Source organism: Sciurus vulgaris, assembly GCF_902686455.1.
Source record: "Sciurus vulgaris genome assembly, chromosome: 18".
In the NCBI taxonomy this organism is placed as follows: domain Eukaryota; kingdom Metazoa; phylum Chordata; class Mammalia; order Rodentia; family Sciuridae; genus Sciurus; species Sciurus vulgaris.
The window spans coordinates 15,476,645-15,491,732 of NC_136479.1; the positions used below are offsets into that span (position 1 = coordinate 15,476,645).

A 15,088-nucleotide genomic window follows, 5' to 3' on the forward strand; every position below is an offset into this window, starting at 1 on the left:
AGTGGAGGGAACAAGGAGGGGAGGAAAGAAGACCTGGGGATCAAAATGAAACACATTCCAGCCCTTGCATGTATCACTATATCAAAATGAACCCCAATTTTATATATAACTATAATGCACTAATAAAACCAAGTACAGAAATTCAGAATCGAGAGTTATAACTCTGAACAAGCTTTTCATATTTCTATTTTTACCTATTATGCACAGAGATTTAAAATCTTTATGCTCTTTGCAGAAATTCTGGTTTAGATCCAACTTTCTAGTTGAAGGATACAAGTGAATTTTATAATCTGAGCTCCAGTGTTAAGTAGGCATTATTTATACTGATGATATAATTGCAGCTGAGAAGATAGGGCACCGGCAGGAAGAGAGCCTCAGGATGAGATAAGAATCGAGTGTAAGTGGAGAACAAACACCCCTCCAAGTTCAGGTTCGATTGTAGAGTCTCCATACAGGGAATGCTACCTAAGGAAGATGGAACCTTCCTTTCCACCTCCCAAAAGATATTTCTGATCTTTAGTTGGACTACAGGAATGTGTGACTAAATCACTTTTAAAAATTCAGGCAACTTCGAGTCATTTGAGTTAGGAAATATTTCAACCAGGATACTAGATCATTCTTGGGAACACCTCTTTTTCCTTAAAAAGAAGGAAAATTTTGCCAATGATTAAGGATGATACTAAATGTAACAGATGACTGTCCCCCCAAATTCATGTTAAAGTCCTTATCCTTTGAGGTCCTCAGGTTTTTGGTACATGCCCCCAAAGGGGATTGTGGAACCTAGTCAAGTCCCGTACTTCCTGGCTTCTTGTGTGACCACTTGCTTTGATGTGTCCTTCTACCATATGCCACCAAACCATAGGCCCAAACCAATGGCGCTACTTGACCTTGGACCTGAACCTCCAGAACTATGAGGGGGGGAAAAAAACAAAACAAAACAAAAAACAACCTTTTACTTCATTAGTAGCCTGTGTCAGGCATTTCGTTATAGTGACTGAAAACGGATCAACACAGGTGGTAGAGTGCTCTGGTTCCCTACCCTGTGGGAGTAGAAGAAAAGACCTATTTAAGCATACCCCAGAGATGGGTTGTAGCTGAGTCCCACTATTGAATGTGGGTGCCAGAAGATTTGGTTGTAGGGGTGAGGAGTCAGAAAAGGCCATAAATTTCCTTGTGTATGTCCACATAAAGCAAAGGTTGCTCAGAGGACTGGATAGATACCACACCTATCCTTAAGAATAAGGACGGAAACAATTCTTTAATGCTATCTAACGTTATAATACAAGGCAAGAGGTTTACTTTATTCACAAGTCCAATTAGTGATTCAACATCATGGTTCTTTTCTTACATAGGTAACTGGCAAGGCCTAGAGTTACCACCAAGCCTGCTAAGGCAGCCGCAGCAGCTATCATTCTAGAAGCTGCATCTCCAGAAATACCAGGTCCTTTGGAGTCTCCAACATCTGGAAAGGAAGCACACATCCAAGTCTTAAGGTTTGTTTAAAGTGCGAGTTGAAGCCTTACATATTGTCTTCCCAAAGGAGGACGTGAAGTTAAGCCTCAGGAACTTCTTTGGCAAGTTTGCAACTGGGCAGGGCCTTACCCTGTGACCCATCCTCCCCTGCTCCATGCTCATCTTTCTTCCTGCCACCCGCACCTGCTTTTTCCCGTCTCTGGACAGATGATCATGATGCTAATAGTTAGCCATCCCTCTGTGTGATCTCAAGTTGCCAGGGATTTAAGGCAGCCGAATATCAAGTTCTAAGGCCCAAAGACTATCTGAGGTGAAGACAAAGGATAATGGGACCATCTAATACAAATGAAGCTCGTCAGTGGCAAGGTAAAGGATGCTCATGCCTTTGGACCTACCAATCCTATTAGAAACAGATCTTGAATTTCTCGTACAATAGGCAGAGAGCCTTTTAAAGATCTAGCATGGCAATAAACAAGTACATGGAAGTAACAATGTCCACGATGGGTTGTGAATGAGGACCATGGCTAAGGCACTATATGGCTGTCAGTGAGGCAGTTCTCTGCAGATATAAGACGACTAAGACAAGTGCAGATCAGTGGGTAGCATATGTGAGCCCACTTGTGTTAAAGGGGAGTGTCCAGAAGGGACTGCAAAAAGCCCTTTGCAAAAAGCCCTTTTGGGATGTGAGACCATCTTTTATTCCCTCCTTGTTTACATTATGAGCATGTAAAAAGGGGGGGGGGGAACAACTTAAGTCTAGGAAGCATTCCAAGCCTTAAATCAATACCTCTGAATGAAGAGTTATCTGATAACAGGAGAATAGGTCCTGGGAGGCTGAGTGTCATTTTGTCCTCTTCAGTGACCCCTGTGGCTGAAAGCAGGGAAAAAAAAAAAATGTGTCTGACCTCTGGAAGAGCATCTGATAGGTAAGTTTACAGAATCCTTGAGATGTTCCAGATTTCTCCTTCATGTATTTGGCCTGCTTGTGCAGGAGAGGACATGGCCCTTTCCATTAAACCTAAATGGATTCTCAAAGACCTTATCCACAGAACTCAAAGAATCTGCCCATCTTGGGCTCATCCTATAGGTAAAGGAAGATGGGGCCGAGAGGTCTCTCACTTCATGAGGAATGAGTTACATCCATCTCAGGATGTTGCAGGCACAGCTGAGAGGACAAACATTTGTGTCCAAGTATGTGTATAGTTACAGTGAGGAATGAAGTATGTCTGTCCTCAAAATCTTCAGTTCTAAAAAGGTTGAGGGATAGCTTTGAATAAAATGCACGTAACAAGTGTTTTAGATTTTTACCTCGACGGGGCCTTGATGATGTGGGACAAGTCACAGAACACAGAGGGGAATCCGGAGAGAGCCGATTGCAGATTAAGGCACTGCAGTGGAAATAGACCTAGAGAGAGAAGAGCTGGGTGGAATCAAGGCACTCATTTAATCAAGGCACTCACATTTAACTCACATGAAGGCAACTTCATGATCACTTACCAAGCTAGGGAGCACCTGAGCCGCTGATACAAAGGCAAAAGTCTTCACATCAAACCTCTGATACTGAAGAGGATAAGTCATGGAGAGGCCAACTGAATGGAAGGTGGTTTGGTAGTTGTCCAGGTTATATTCACAGCTAGGAAGCAGGGAGGGACATCAGTCATATGCACCCCACATGCCCATTTGCCCAAGTCTTGATACCTGCAGGACTATGGATATATCTGCCTGTACCTCTGTTTTACTTATATAACTTTCTGATCTGACCTATCCAATGCTACCCATGAAGTCATAAATTAGATGTAACTATTTTTATAGTATGTATTAAAACTAGGAAATTTGTCTGCCAACTGAATTCAAAGTTACAAGCGCATTACTTAAGATACTGGATTATTTCTATTAATTTACATGCTGGTCATGTCCCAGGCAGTATGTTTGTGATGAAAGTAGAGAACTCCTGCCTCTGTTTTACATGCTAGCAAGGGGCGATACTCAAAGGAAACACACTTGGTATTTACCAAGAGATAAACAGACCAGGGTAAGAGATAAGGAGGGTCAAGAGACCTTGTGGAGAAGGGCAACCTGAGCAAGTCCTCAGGAGAGGGAATGAGAGGCGACTTTGTTGGCTGTACACAGTCCTAGGGCAGGAGTGGACATGGAAGATGGGAGCTTAGCAACAGACTCCCAAGGCATTCTCTGTGGATACAGACCCCTGGGTAGGACACTGCAGGCAGAGCTGAGAGGACAAACACCACATCCAAGTGTATACGTAGTTACAACCCCATGGCATCATAGTGTTCAGTTTCTAGATTAAGCTCCACCACTTAAGCATTACTGTGGGCTAGTTATTAAGTAGCAATCTTGGGCTTCTTCATGAAGCAAGACAACTAGTGTTCCCCCCACAGTTGGATGAGGCTCAAATGATGCATGTGGAATATACAGCATAGCACCTAGCACATGGTAAGTGATGGGTAAATGAATAGGAACTGGGACCCCCCGTTTTGTCCTGATGGAGTAGTAGAGCTCGACTCTCTTGGGGGAGGATCCTATTCCTTAAGATTCTAGCATAACAGGAAAGCAGCATGAGCCATCAGATTAGACCCAGGATGGACGTCTAGGGGACAAGGACAGAAACCAGGGTCTTGTGAACAAACACTCCTCTAATGCCTAAGAGGGTTTATTCTTGCATCACTGCCGAGTCCCGAGCGGACTGTCTGGGCAGCCTATGGTACAGGGAGCACCTACCCATCCACGACAATATTCCACTGGGGGAGAGAGGCAGGGTCCACGGTCGAGGTTGCCCAGCAGTCATCCAAGACCAGCTTGATGTTGGGGTCATCCCTGTTTAGGACTCTGACTTCCATGTAAATGGGCTGGCGGAGATATTTCACTATAGGGTACTCGTTGTTCCCATAAGGTCGTTGGTACGTTTTGTCTGAGATGAAAAGGAAGCCTCTTCAGTTTCAAGCAGGTGATGGTAGCAACATGCTTACATAGCCTCACTACTCTTCCATTAGCACGGCATCAGAAAGTTCACGTCAGAGAAAAGTCCAGGAGTGTTTAATAGCACAAGCTGCAGTGTCACTTGCTCACCTGGGTAGGTTTGCAGAATCAATACAAGGGGACCAGGCTTCACAGGGGCCACTGGAGGAGGAAGACTTTTGACATTGGCCTTTAGTAGCACATCATCCCTGTTGTAGTAGCACTTCACTGTCATTCTGTAAGAATGTATGGAATGGTACAAAGAATTTTAGGTTAATGAACTTCTTGAATTTAAAGCTTAAAAAAAAAAATGTTAACTGTTTTCATACCTGAACTCACTATCTCTGGATATTTTACTTGGAGGAAGATCTGTCCAGAGAGCCTGTATTTCATTTTCATAGATGACTTTATCATCTTCAAACTTAAAGAAATATTTGAGAAAGTTGGTTATCAACCAGTTACTTCATAGATTGTCTTAACATTTGACCATCAGCCGGTACTAACCTTACGTCTTGTTCCACATCCATTCAGGGGTATGTGAAACTGAACCCGCCTCTGAGACTGATCTTTGAAGACAGGCTGGCAAGATGAGTTTCCCACCCTGAGGGTCTCCAAGTTGAGAGATGGTTTTGTTTGGTGGCTGTAGACCTCAAAGTCCATAAACCCGTCTTGGGAACACAGCTCTCCTGTAACTAGGCCATAGTGAAGGTTTAGAGAAAATCCGTCTGCCTTGTGAAACCATCGTCTGCCGATCTTGAAGTGTTACAGTGGAATGATCCTAACTTTTCACAGGAGGCACCGCAATGTCTTAATGTCTTAAAGTTTGGGAAATGCCTTGACAAGCAGCTTGAGTCACAAGGAAGCCTAGGCAACATTTAAACTGCTCAGTATCATCCAAAGAAGGACCAGGAGACACAGAAGAAGGACCAGAGAGTAAAAGACCAGTGGAGATCTATGAGAGGGCTAAGGCGACTGAAAGATCAGACTCAAAGTGGCTTTCAATATGGTACCTTGTGAGGTCATATCCCTTCTTTCAATATAGTCTGGGTGCTGACAGAACACTCAAAAGCTATGGATTTTGGGACTTATGGATTTAGGAACACGTAACTGGTAAAGTTTATGCAAATATTCCAAAACTCTAAAAAAGACTGAAATTTGAAACTTTTCTGGTCCCAAGCATCTTGGATAAGGGATGTCTGTCAATAATCACAAATCTTGAGTGGTTTGCGAAGCTGAGGCAGGAACTAGTTTTTCTTATTTGACTTGACCTGCTACAGATCAGAGAGCCAACAGAAGCAGAGGCAATCTGAACAAGAGGTGGCATCCACTCAGCATTCCTTCTGGGGGAATATGTAGGATATGGGGAAGATCTTTTAAACTTTCATGGTCCATCTAGTTAGGAGTTTGAAGCATCTTTATATAGATGGTGGGCTCAGGTCTCTAATCCCCCAAAACATGATTTAAAACACAGGACAGTTACAGCAAGATCTACCTGCATAAATATTTCATGATAGCAGCTAGATGGATGTTTCTAGTCTGATTAGTCTTTAGTTTAAACCACAAGAAAAAGAAACAGAATTTTTATGTTTTTCCATGTGCACAAGAGGAGCCAAGGAAGAAAAAAAAGTAGACTTTAATAAAACATTTTACCTATAGAGACTGGTGACTCACAGAGACACTCAGGCTCAGTCACCATGGATACCATATCCCGTTGAAAGTAAAAGGTCAGCTTGAGTGACGGTAAGTAGAACTGATGGCTGAGGCATTTTTCAGAGGACTGAAATGGGAGAAGAATGTCAATTAGCAGTCACAGTCGCTCTGGGGCCCAGAGCAGGAGACAGGAAGGAAGTCCATTGAATACTTGCAGGGCACACTGCAGACTTATCTGGTTTCCCTCTAAGCCAAACAAGAAAGACCCTATCAATGCCCAAGATCAGGATGCTTCCCCAGGCAGGAAATTTATTGCTTTAAACTCATGCCCTGAAGTACCCAGCACTGCATGCTCTTTGTACTGGGCACTAAAGCTTGAATGAACAGATCAAATTCCAAAGAATACTGAAGTACCCTGCCAAGCCAAGTCTGAGTCAAAAGGACTACAGAAGTTGCAAAACGCTATTGCAAAATGCACACCCGACATAAGATTACTCTGGTGTCCCTGGCAATTACATCAGTCAAGACTGGCCTCGGTGAGGACAGCAAGAGACCCTTTTGTTTGGATCAAGTCATCCTGTTCTTAAAGCAGAACAGGTTCATTAAATGTTTGACAAGAAATCTGTACTCAAATGAGCTGAGAAAAACTCAGGAAAATTTCCACTGCCAGAGGTTAAAGAGACTCGATGTCAGACAGAACTTTAGTTACTGGAAATATTTTATGTGAAATTATCAATGGAGGCCTTTAAACGTTTAAATCTATCACGGTGGCAATTAGAGTTTAAGGGCACATCCTCAACCGTGTAAGTATTACCCACAAGAGAATACTTCAAGGCAGGCATTCACGAAGTTCCGAGGTCGATAAAGGAACATACTTTTGTCTTGAGAAGAGTTTTGATGAAATGTAATCTCAAGCCATTTGTTGCCTCAGTGTTAATTCCATTGTCCTGTAGCTGACCCACCGGGATGATCCTATTTTCAATGCTCACAGTCGTTAGTTTCCCAGGAAATTCTGGTATAGCAAGAGTCATGTGTGTGGCATTACAAGTCACGGAAGGATCTGGAAGATTAACAAAACTTCCATTACTACCCTTCAGCCCCCAGAACAGTGTCTCCCATTGCTGAGGTAGCTTCCTGGGGCCTCACCTAACACACAAATAGCTTGCGACGAGAAGCTGATCTTCTGCCCCGGAGATACAAACGAAAGCTTCAGGAGCGCAGTGTAGAGGCGACTGTTTCCTTGCTGGAGAGACAACATTTTGGAAATTGGTTTATTTGAATCCCTAACAAGAAAGGATGGTCAGGGCAAAAATATACTCAAGTTTTGGATACCCTTTGGTACTAATGGGATGGAGGCATTTTGTCCCTAGTCCTAATCTTGTCCTAACATCTGGAAGGCAAGTGCTGCCCATGGGCAGGACCTGTAACTGATTGCGGGCAGGTATGAGCAAGAGGTGGCCTTATTACATGACTATTTTGCAGTATCAGCAGTCAGAAAATTTACTCGACTCTGCAATCTGCTTTGGCTCAAAGTGAAATAGGACAAGTTTTGCCAGAGTGGCTGACATTTGAGCACTTATGTACCAGGCTTCCTATCCCAAGGACAGTCATGCATCACAGGGATACTTCCTGAGAAATGTCATTAGACGATTTTGTCAATGTGCCAGAGCATACTTATGCAAACCTGGTTGGTGTAGACCACTGTATACCTAATAGACAGTTGGGTTTTATACATCTAGCGGCGTACTAGGTTTGTTCATCCCAGAATCACAACATATGCTTTGTGCTACAATGGCACTATGGCTATGCCTTCACTAGTCAGTGAGAACTTCAACTCCATTATAATAATGTGGAGCCACCATTTCACAGGGTCCATCATTGATCTAAACTTGGGTATGCAGCACCCGACTGTACCTTAAATACATTGATTAAATTTAGTGTCTCATTGTTGGCCTAGAAAACACCAGAACAATTTAGAACAATGTGACCCAAACTGAACACCTTACTTCATAGGCGTTTTAGAGCACCCTTGTTCTATATTACTCACCTTGGCCTGTTTTCTCCCTATATCACCATTTCATCTGTAATACCCATTGAAGTGCTTGCCACATGGTAGGTATTAAAATACTGCTGAGTGGGTCATCTTCCCAATTATTGGGGGACATGGTTGAGATCATGCTTAGAAATACTGTTCTGTGCCCTAGTGGTGTTATAAGAAAATTTTCACACTTACCACATAGTGAGTTACTCCAATGGCAGTGAATGGCATGTGGACAGTCATCCTCTGACTGTCAATCAGTAGACTAAATCCTTGTCTTAGGGCCTCCTGCAGGCTCAGCTTATGGGTACTTGAACTATTGCCAACCTCAATGATCCATCCAGTATCAGATTTGTTCATCTGAAGTCAAAAACTTTTTGTTTAGGAGGGCTGGTGCTCATTCGATCACAAGATAGTTGTTTAGTATCTTACACAACTTAAACTGTTTAATGTTTTACCAGATTAAATTAATGTCAGCTTTAACAGATTCAAATGTTAGTAAGATTTTTACTTTTAAAATTACTTTCATACCTCACCATCATCAGCGAAGCCAGAGATGATTTGTGGAAAGGAAAACTGGAAGAAAAAAAAAACAAAAAACAAAAAACAAAAAAAAAAACACAAAACCAAAAATGAATCACAATGTGAAGCTTCTATCTGAAAGAGAAAGTTTCCAAAGTCATGCCACCTTCCAGTATGCAGAAAACACAGAGTAACTTCTTTGTCATTCTTACACCAACAGGCCTGGTTGTGGGGTGCAGCAGGAAAAGCACAGGGCCAGCCGTGAATCCCAGTTGTGCCCTCAGATGTCATTTCACCCAAGTTTGAAACCAGAAGGCAACTGGAAGATATAAACTTCCTTCTGCTGTAATTTGAGATACTAGGTTCTTAAATGTGCAGCCTTTTACTAAGTCCATGAAAATCAAGCACAATGTCAAGCCACCCTGTTCATTAGGATGAAGTGTGTTACTTCTAGTCATCCATTGTTAACCTTGTCCATGCTAAACTTTATGCAAATGTGATTGAGCTATTAGGCTCACTATATCTAAGCATCTGGGATGGGTCCTGGATTGGGGCAGGTATCCAGTTTGTCAAGTGGTTATTAATGGGATGACAGAGGCCATTTGAACTCCACTGATAGGCAAGATGTGCTAAATACTGGATGTGTACTCGTTAATTCTTGGAGTCACCCTATCAGGGGAGTATTATTGTTCCTCTGGACTTGGAAACAGCCTCAGTGTGGATAAGAAATTAAACAATAGTCACATAAAAAATATAGTGAATACAGGATGGAAATCCTGGTCAATGTCCAAGCCCAGATCTGTCTAGAGCACCACTTTGTTGCCCCGTGGCCAATGAGAAGCTGTCAGTCTGCTTCACTTACAGACACAAAATCCTTCATGCAGACTGTGGATTCTGAAAGCCTGTGGATCTCCTCCACCTGCATAGCTGGACAGAAGAACTGATACAGGCCATCCCCAGGTCTGGAAGCAGCACTGTGGTCGGCGATTCTGATGTTTATCTCATGCCCACGAGGCTGTGTGCAAACAGCATAGCAAGATCAGAGTAAGTCCTGGTACTTCAGTGAGAAAAGCGATTCCAGAATACCACCTGACCCAGCAGAGGGGCAAAACCCTTGAATTTATCAAAACTACAAGTTCTGGCATAGGAATGAGGTGCCTTCCAGGAGATTCCGTAGATAGCTCTATTGAGATTGTAAATATTTATATGTTGACAGAAGAGTTTAGCAGTAAGAACAGGAGTTTAGTTTTTCTCTTATATTTCTCCTATGTCTGGGTATTATGGTCCTGGCTGAGCGGGACTGGTAGGGAACTTCTACCCAGGTAATTAAAATATACCCATTGAACACTTAAGTATCAGCCATTGTGCCAGGCAGAGCTGCCTTTGATGTTACCTCCGACCTCTGTCTAAAGTATAGGTCTGCTAGCCTTTTCTTAAGTGCTAATTGTTCTAGACCGAGCCACACATTGCACTTAAAATTTTTCTTTAAAGCCCCGTGGGGTGGTGCACACCTATAATCCCAGTGGCTTAAGCAGAAGGATCACAAGTTCAAAGCCAGCCCTAAGCAACTTAGCTAGAGCCTATCTCAAAATAAAGGACTGGGGATGTGGCTTAATGGCTAAGCATCCCTGGGTTTAATCCCTGGTACCAAAAAATAAAAAATTTAAAAAAATTCTTTAAACCATTTTTAGCTCAAGGACATTGAAGGCAGGACAGGGGCTAGATTTGATCATCCATAGGTTGACATTTGCCAATCCCTGGCCTAAGGAAATGCAACTCCAAGACCTTTGAAGTTGGGAAGGTCTTTTTTAGATGGGGTCTTTTTTAGAACTTAGAAGTTTAATCACTAGAGATTTTCAAGAAGAGCACCTCAATCAAGAACATGTGGGACATGTTCAGAGTGTGAGAAAATCTTCTCCACACACACTTCAGCTAGAGCACTTATCTCCAAAATTTATAGAGAACTTATAAAACTTTACACCAAAAATACAAAGAACCCAATCAATAAATGGGCCAAGGAACTGGACAATTTACAGAAGACATAGGCAATTAATAAATATATGAAAAAGTGTTCAACATCTCTAGTAATTAGAGAAATGCCAATTAAAACAATACTAAGATTTCATCTTACTCCAATTAGAATGCTATTATCAAGAACACAAACAATAATAGATGTGGCGTGGATGTGGGGGAAAAGGCACACTTTTACATTGCTGGTGGAGTTGCAAATTGGTGCAGCCATTCTGGAAAGCAGTGAGAAGAATCCTCAGAAAACTTGGAATGGACCCACCTTTTAACCCAGTTATCCCACTCCTTGGTTTATACCCAAAGGACTACAGTAACAGACACATCAATGTTTATAGCAGCTCAGTTCACAATAGCTAGATTATGGAACCAACCTAGATGCCCTTCAACAGATGAATGAATAAAGAAACTGTGGTATATATACACAATGGAATATTATTCAGCCATAAAGAATGTTATGGCATTTGCAAGTAAATGGATGAAATTGGAGAATATCATGCTAAGTGAAATAAGCCAATCCCCGCCCCCCAAAAGGCCAAATGTTTTCCCTGGTAAGTGGAGAATGATATATAATGGGGGTGGGGGGTGGAGAGTGAGAGAAGAATGGAGGAACTTTAGATTATGTAGAAGGAAATGGGGGGGGTATGAAAAATGGTGGAATGAGACAGACATTACCCTATGTACATGTATGATTACACAAATGGGATGAATCTACATCACGCACAACCATGGAAACGAGACGATGTACCCCATGTGTGTACAATGAATCAAAATGCAGTCTATAAAAAATTAAGAAAAAAAGCTCATTACAAAAGTGCAATTTTTCTCAAATAAATCCATACAATTAAAAAAGCACCTGACTTACTTCATTGGACAACCACACCACAGATGGCTTATTTTAAAAACCTGTTTATGGAGCAGCATTTAAGGCTGTACCTATATAAAGCAGAGACTGTAGGCTAATTGAATCAGGATCAGATGATGTGGCCTGTTAAACCAATTTCTAGGTCTTACCCCGACCTACCTCAAAATTAAATTTATATTTTCCTAATTCCCCAGGTGATTCTTTGCACAGTAAAGCTTGAGAACTTCTGCTGCGACAGGTTGCTTTCATTACCACTAGCAACCCCTATTGGGCAATACTGTTGCTTGGCAATAGAGAAGACCTCATTACTTAGCTACATTTGCTTTCTAACACCTGTTTGTAGGCTAGAGGCTCTGTATTTGCTAGCACCAAAATAGCCTTCCATCTCACAGAGGTCACTGATAAAAATAGTTCATGTTTGAGCATTTGTCTTGTTTAGGTTATGTGCCAAATCTTCATCTAGTGGAGTATCAGTCTTCAGTTACTCTGTGGAGTGGGTACCATTACACTCATTTTCCAGCAGACAAAGACACTTAGGCAACTTACTTGAGACCACATCTAGTTAGCAGCAGACCCAGGGCTTCTCAGTATTGGTCTTTCAGACTTAGCATTGTTTTACAAGACTGCTTTGGGCAATGTAGGCTATTTAGCAGCATCCTTGACTTATACCCCTTGGATGCCGGCAGCAGCCCCCTCCCCACCTGTGAGTATGATAACCAGCACATTTGCGAAGTGTCCTCTGGGAAGGTTAAAAAATCCAAACCAAACCACTGCACTCTGGTTTATTTAGAACCACTACGTTACTCCAAAGCCTAGCTCCTTAACTGCCAAGTTGCCTACCAGTAGCTCCCAGGTTAGCTACCCAACTCACTCCTTGAGAACAATCACTTACCACTTTCCTGGTACAGGTCTCATATGGGGCCTTCAGGGTAAGATTTGCTGAATCCAACTCCAGGGCATAAGTGCAGTTCAGCATTTCAACACCAGAGGAATCTGCAGAAGCCAGAGCAGGTTAGACAGGTGATGGCTGAGAAGTCCATTTCAGTGTCAATCTGCCAAGAACACAGAGCCAAGACTGCCAGTCCATTTCTAAAGGACTGTGGCCACTTTACATTTGACCCCATTGGGCGATTTCATTCAGGCTCTGAGATGCTGTGACTTGCATCCAGAAGTTTCCTAGGAGATTCTGATGTAAGGCATACACTTGGTGGCATCACGTAGGCAGGGACCTGGCAACAGGGGATGCCAGTTGCTGCAACATTCAGATTCTCTGCGCACCACATAGGCAAGTCCTGAACCTGAGTTTTCTAATTAGGACTCAGATGAGAGTGTATGTTACTTACCCACCACAGATGCATGCCATTTCTTGGTGCCATGCGGGTTTGGTAAATTGACTGTTACTCCATTTTCATTGCAAACGAAAATGCCTGGAGAGGAAAGGAGGCATTTGGGATTCCAGAGCTCCAGGAGGAACAGTTCCTATAGAAGTGTAAGGAGAGACCCTCCCTGATGAGTATTAAGGAAGGATGCTGGGTAAAACCGCAAAGGATGGCCCCAACCCTTCGGGAGCCCACAAGTTGGTAAGACAAACAAACACAATGCAATATCCCGAGAACTGAGAGGAAGTTATCAAATACCCAAAGCTTTCTCAAGGTCCAGGGATAAGCCCCAGACTAGGGTTAACAAGCAGGTCTGCAGAAGCCAGGTCAGAACCTTGACAATGGGGCCGATGGAGATGGTAGTTCTATGAAGAACTGAAAAACAAAACCTCTGACGACAGGTTTTTCAAGGTGAAGTTGAAAATTCTGGGTAAGCCTCAGGGCACATTCCTTTTTTAGACCAACTTCTGCCTCAGATAAAATCGTGAGGAACTTCTGTTTCAGGAGAACAGCTCCGATTTTTCCTGTTATGTTGATGCTTCCTTTAAGCATGAGTTATAGTTGAAGACTACGGATCCTGGAGATCGGTCTGACTGCTGTGGCTTCTTCTAAGGCAAGAGGGATTAGAAAAGCAGTACAGTGTTCTTACAAACTGATGACATAGCCAGCCCATAGGGAGGAGGTAGGATGACCTAGTGACTTGACCAAAGTAAACAAGGGGGCCAGTTTTTGTTGCCTGGCCAGCTAGGAATTTGCCCATAACCTGTCCTCAGAGGTAAGGTGACATCCTCACCAGAAAGGCATACCTGGGAAGTCAGGATTCACAGAATGAGGAACTACCAAGGTCGCTGAAGTCACAAGGGTGAAGAGAAAAAGTGACCTGTGGGTGTTAGAAGAAAACAGGAGTCAAAGTTGAGGAAAAATGAATTTTCTGTTTATTATTTTTTCCATATTTTTTAGTGGTGCATTATAGTTGTACATAATGGTAGGATTCATTGTTACATGTCCGTACTGGCACACAATGTAACAATATAATTTGGCCAATATCATCCCCAGTATTTCCTTCCCCTGGTCCCTTTCCTCTATTGATGTCCCTTCGATTTTCATGAGAATCCCCCACCCCCACCCACCTCTTTTCCTTTTTCCTCTCTAGCTTCCGCATATAAGAAAAAGCATAGACTCTTGGCCTTCTGAGTCTAACTTAATTTTGCTTAATATAATGTTCTCAAGTTCTGTCCATTTAAGGAAGAATGAATTTAAGCAGACATCCCTTCTCCCTGATTCCAGAATTACTCACCTCCAACCTGCACGGCTTGGGGGCCTCCCAGAACCTCCTCTCTGCCTGCACGTCATGGCCAAAATGCCACCAACCAACCAGACAGAGGGTGGGCGGCTCTGTGCTGTTATAGCAGGGACCCCGCCCCTTCACCACTGGGGGCACCTGAGTCTTCTCAGCACAGCTGAGAGGGAGGGATTTGGGAAGGAAGCGGCATCTGCCTTCCTGCCCCTTGTCTTGGGTATTCTGCCAGCTGCTTCTGCGGGTCAGTCATGAAACCAGAGTTCCCTGAAATTGGCTGTAGGTGAGTGAATTGTTTTCGCCGTAACTTTGGGAAAAATTAGGATCTTTTGGAGACAAAGTACTTACAACTACAATGTAGTGGGTTTATATTGAGTAAGGAACAATTCTTGTTCACGCTAAACCTTTCCTTTAACCTTTAGTGTCCTGGCTATTGGAGTCACCCTGGTAATGGGCACTTAAAAAAAAAAAAAAATGAAGCATTTACCTTCAAATATAAAAATTTAAGCTTACTGCAAAAGATGGATACAAAAGATGGATGTATCCCCTTTAAAGAAGGATACAAAGAAAAGGTAAGTCATCCATAATCTCCCTACTATTAATATTTCAATGTGTAACTTTAGAGACTCTTGCTAAAACCATCACATACTGTTTAAACTAAAACCGAAACCTGGGAGTTTTTTTATTTTTTTTAACCTGCCGTTATTTACAATGTCATAAAATTTCCATGTCACATACAATGATCTCCATTATCATTTTTAAGGTTGCTTAGTATTCAATGCTTAGATAAATCAGTAGCTATTATTGATGGGCATTAAAATAATTTCCAATTTTTCATCATTATGAACAATCTGATGAACATT

At 42.5% G+C, this 15,088-nt stretch overlaps 2 protein-coding genes across 3 annotated transcripts in view; both read right to left on the reverse strand.

The window, feature by feature from the left end:
• Nucleotides 1–15,088, reverse strand: part of DNAH3 (dynein axonemal heavy chain 3) — a 463,090-nt gene that overhangs the window by 215,825 nt on the left and 232,177 nt on the right. The window lies entirely within an intron of this gene.
• ZP2 (zona pellucida glycoprotein 2) lies at nucleotides 1,275–14,579 on the reverse strand. 2 transcript variants are annotated; one of them, XM_079120037.1, is made up of 18 exons: nucleotides 14,226–14,579; nucleotides 13,735–13,808; nucleotides 12,893–12,976; nucleotides 12,442–12,542; nucleotides 9,522–9,674; nucleotides 8,669–8,713; nucleotides 8,333–8,497; nucleotides 7,246–7,342; nucleotides 6,975–7,159; nucleotides 6,100–6,226; nucleotides 4,954–5,135; nucleotides 4,779–4,870; nucleotides 4,561–4,685; nucleotides 4,213–4,402; nucleotides 2,971–3,106; nucleotides 2,782–2,878; nucleotides 2,261–2,344; nucleotides 1,275–1,462 (listed from the first exon to the last, which is right to left on the reverse strand). In XM_079120037.1, the coding sequence occupies exons 1-18, from the start codon at nucleotides 14,279–14,281 to the stop codon at nucleotides 1,317–1,319; spliced, it is 2,139 nt and encodes a 712-aa protein (XP_078976163.1). In that variant the 5' UTR covers nucleotides 14,282–14,579; the 3' UTR covers nucleotides 1,275–1,316. The 2 variants fall into 2 exon arrangements, with proteins under 2 accessions (XP_078976163.1, XP_078976162.1); XM_079120036.1 differs by having other exon boundaries at nucleotides 4,954–5,141.